At 46.6% G+C, this 3,080-nt stretch overlaps 1 protein-coding gene across 1 annotated transcript; it reads left to right on the top strand.

Moving 5' to 3' along the window:
- The first annotated feature begins 345 nt into the window (after positions 1-345).
- LOC143159100 (trypsin I-P1-like) lies at positions 346-1,878 on the top strand. Its single transcript, XM_076335606.1, has 3 exons — positions 346-355; positions 728-864; positions 1,648-1,878. The coding sequence occupies exons 1-3, from the start codon at positions 346-348 to the stop codon at positions 1,795-1,797; spliced, it is 297 nt and encodes a 98-aa protein (XP_076191721.1). The 3' UTR covers positions 1,798-1,878.
- The last annotated feature ends 1,202 nt before the right edge of the window (positions 1,879-3,080 follow it).

Raw genomic sequence — 3,080 nt, 5'->3', positions numbered from 1 at the left:
TAGCTGGGAGGAGGCAATGCTTGAAAAAATTAACTCAAAGGAGAAAGAGAGTTCTTAAAGGAATGATCGACTGAAAATGACTTGCTCTATGTGACCAAATGATCTTTCGATTTCACTTTCATGTATCGCGCATAACCTTGTAGTATGGTAACTTTGATTTGTGCCTTCGTAGTTTTGAATCATTGGTCAAATGATTGTGCCATACCGTAGTAGAGTGAACCTTACCATTGAACTTTGTTAAGTAGCAATTTTATACCGTCATATTAAAACCACTTTTGCTAACAGACATCTCTGAGATGATGATCTCTCTCTCTCTCTGTGAGAGAGCGCCATTCTCTTACAGCAATGGTGAGAGGTGCGGATGGTGATGGGTGTCTAATCCACCGACGACAACTAAACCTGCACCAGAGGAGAGGATGGTTTCCTGAGGCCCAGGTTTCCTCCAGCATGTGTGCTACAGGAGTAGCTCTTAGCTCCACACTTGCCAATTGGTGATTTTCTAGGTATCAGAACAATTAACGTGGCTACAGTGTAGAACGGTGGACCCATGGGTAGAATCTGTTCCATCTGAACAAAAGGAATCCATGCTGCGATTACTGTTCAGAGGAAAAATGACGACTGCTAAACCAGGATGTTCAGTGATTACTTTTCTGCTAAGAAAGATCTTCTCAGGGCTCTGAAATGAACTCAGAGGTGTCGTCAACCACCTCTCCCTATTTTCTTGTAGATTCATATCCAGATACTTTGCAGTGCCTGAAGGCTCCTGTGCTCTCCTCAAGAAAATGCACCGAAGCCTACCCTGGGAAAATTACCAAGAACATGATATGTGTAGGATTCATGGAGGGAGGGAAAGATTCCTGCCAGGTAAAACATCTGCCTCTCCTTTCCCATATGTTTCTCTCCTGCCTTTCGCCAGTAGAAGAGGCCGTCATATTAGAGAATCTGCTATACTCACTGCGCTGGCACGTCTGAATGTTGTTCTTTTGAACGACAGCGGAGGCTTAGGGTGAAAGTTGCTTATTGAGCGAGGCTGGGTTTTTTCCCACTCAGTTAGTCATTGTCCCTTTTTTGAGACAGCGAATACCTCTGCCCTAATTCTCCACAAGCAGACTACGCCACCCTCTGCACCTTAGGCTATTGAAAATGGAGGAGTGCTGCACCAGAGAGTCAACAGTAATCACGGTGACTTTAGAGCTTAGGACACAAATGTTGGTTTTGGAGTCACCGAAAATGAAATAGCCAGTATACCAAGAACCAGGCAGTCTGGAAAATGAACACACCTGACAATTGCTCTGCATTTTACATGTGCCTAGCTCCACCTGACAATTGCTCTGCATTGTACGTGTGCCTAGCTCCATGGAAATATTTGGCGGAATAATGTTTAAGACACACATATCCTAAGCGTCTGCCAAGGACCGCATCTGTCAAAAATAGGTGGCTTACTCATCCTTAGCTGTGGTGCCCTTGGAGCTAAAGTAAGGCACAGTAGCATCAGGTGTAGAGTGGTAATCAGAAATTACCTCTGTAGAACTTCTGCGTAGAACAAGCCCAATGGAGCTCCCTCGAATGTCAATGATTTCTGGGATCTCTGGCTCATCGCTTACGCTGGTACCATTTGCTGACTATCCGTATCCTTTACGTGCACAGGGGGATTCCGGCGGTCCAGTAGTCTGCAACGGGCAGCTCCAGGGCATTGTTTCCTGGGGTACTGGATGCGCGCAGAAAGGCTACCCCGGAGTTTACACCAAGGTTTGCAATTATGTCTCCTGGATCAAAGCCACTATGTCTGCCAACTGAGACACTCTCATTCTATGTCACCTGCTTTTTCTCCTCGTCATTTTCTTCTGTTTTGGGACCGGACATACAAAAATTATCAAAAAATAAAGACTTTCAGGCACCCCTTCTTTGCGCAATGTTTCTCTGGGTACTTCCATAGGCTATGATATGGGGGACAGAGGCAGGGAATGTCACTCTGGGGAAAATACTTAATATTTGTAGTGCTTCTCAACTAGCAGGATCTTGGAACATTTTGCAGACTCACCTTCGGGAGTCTTTCAGTCAGTTACAGGCAGCCGTTTCTGGAGCAGAACATCTTTTCTGTTTATCGGCATGTACTCAGGTGCTACAAAACTGCCCAAAACAGCTGAGAGAGTGCGCTGAATCACACAGGCGGCATACTCCTACTGTAGAAAACAGCAGGCAGCAACACAAACGCTCCCCATCGCCCCCGCTCCCACCCCCCACAATATGACTGAACATTGCCCTCCCTGAAAGCTCTACTTGGGGAACGGAACAACCTCTTGCTAGGGCTCGTTCTCTTCATGTACCAGTGCCACTGGGGCTGCTGCCTATACCTTTTTGCTCAGTTAACTGGTCGTGCTGGGCTTGCTTCGTTTTCCTGGAAGAGTCAAAAGGACAGAGATGCTCCTCCTAACCCCAACTGGCACTGGAATTGAAAGTCCATGAAAAAGCTGCCAAAGTTGCCAACGGGCTGTGTAGCTGTCGCCTAAAAAAGAAAAGGGAAATAGAGAGTTTGAGTAAAATAAAAGGATAGAAAAAACAGAGAATAGGTGAAATGGGGAGAACTGCAAAAGAAATCCGACACGGGAGGAAAGGGAGGGAGAGCAGAAGAGCAGGGCATGAAGGAACAAGTGCTGTTTGCCTACAGAGAGGTTTGTGCCCAGCTCTCTCAGATGCTTTGTCACTGAGCTATTTCTTAGGAGAGTAAAAGGTGCCTGAGTCATTGAGATAGGCACAATATACGAACAAGATCAGACCGTAGCTTTGTGTCCCATTGCTCTGGACGCACTTGCTGAATTCCTTCTCAGCATCTGCCCTTTTCCAGAAAAAAAAAAAAAATCCCTGGGCTGTAGCCTGGCATCCTTCCCTTCAGCCTGTTTTCACCAGGAGACAGAGTTCTTATCTGGGAGCAGTTGAAAGCCACGGGTCCCTGACCTGTGACTCCCCAACCCTGTCTCCCTCCCTGACCACCGTGAGTGGAGGGTGGTTGATATCTTTGCCTGGTATGTTAGGGGAAAGGAGAAAAAAAAGTTGGAGGACAGAGGAGAGGATGTCATGAA

The sequence above is a fragment of the Aptenodytes patagonicus genome, chromosome 1, assembly GCF_965638725.1.
Source record: "Aptenodytes patagonicus chromosome 1, bAptPat1.pri.cur, whole genome shotgun sequence".
NCBI classification, from domain to species: Eukaryota; Metazoa; Chordata; class Aves; order Sphenisciformes; family Spheniscidae; genus Aptenodytes; species Aptenodytes patagonicus.
This window is presented reverse-complemented; position numbering and strand designations above follow the sequence as displayed.

Coding starts and splice junctions, on each gene's coding strand:
- LOC143159100 (XM_076335606.1), top strand. Junction 865..1,647: donor GAGGGAAAGATTCCTGCCAG/GTAAAACATCTG, acceptor TTACGTGCACAG/GGGGATTCCGGCGGTCCAGT.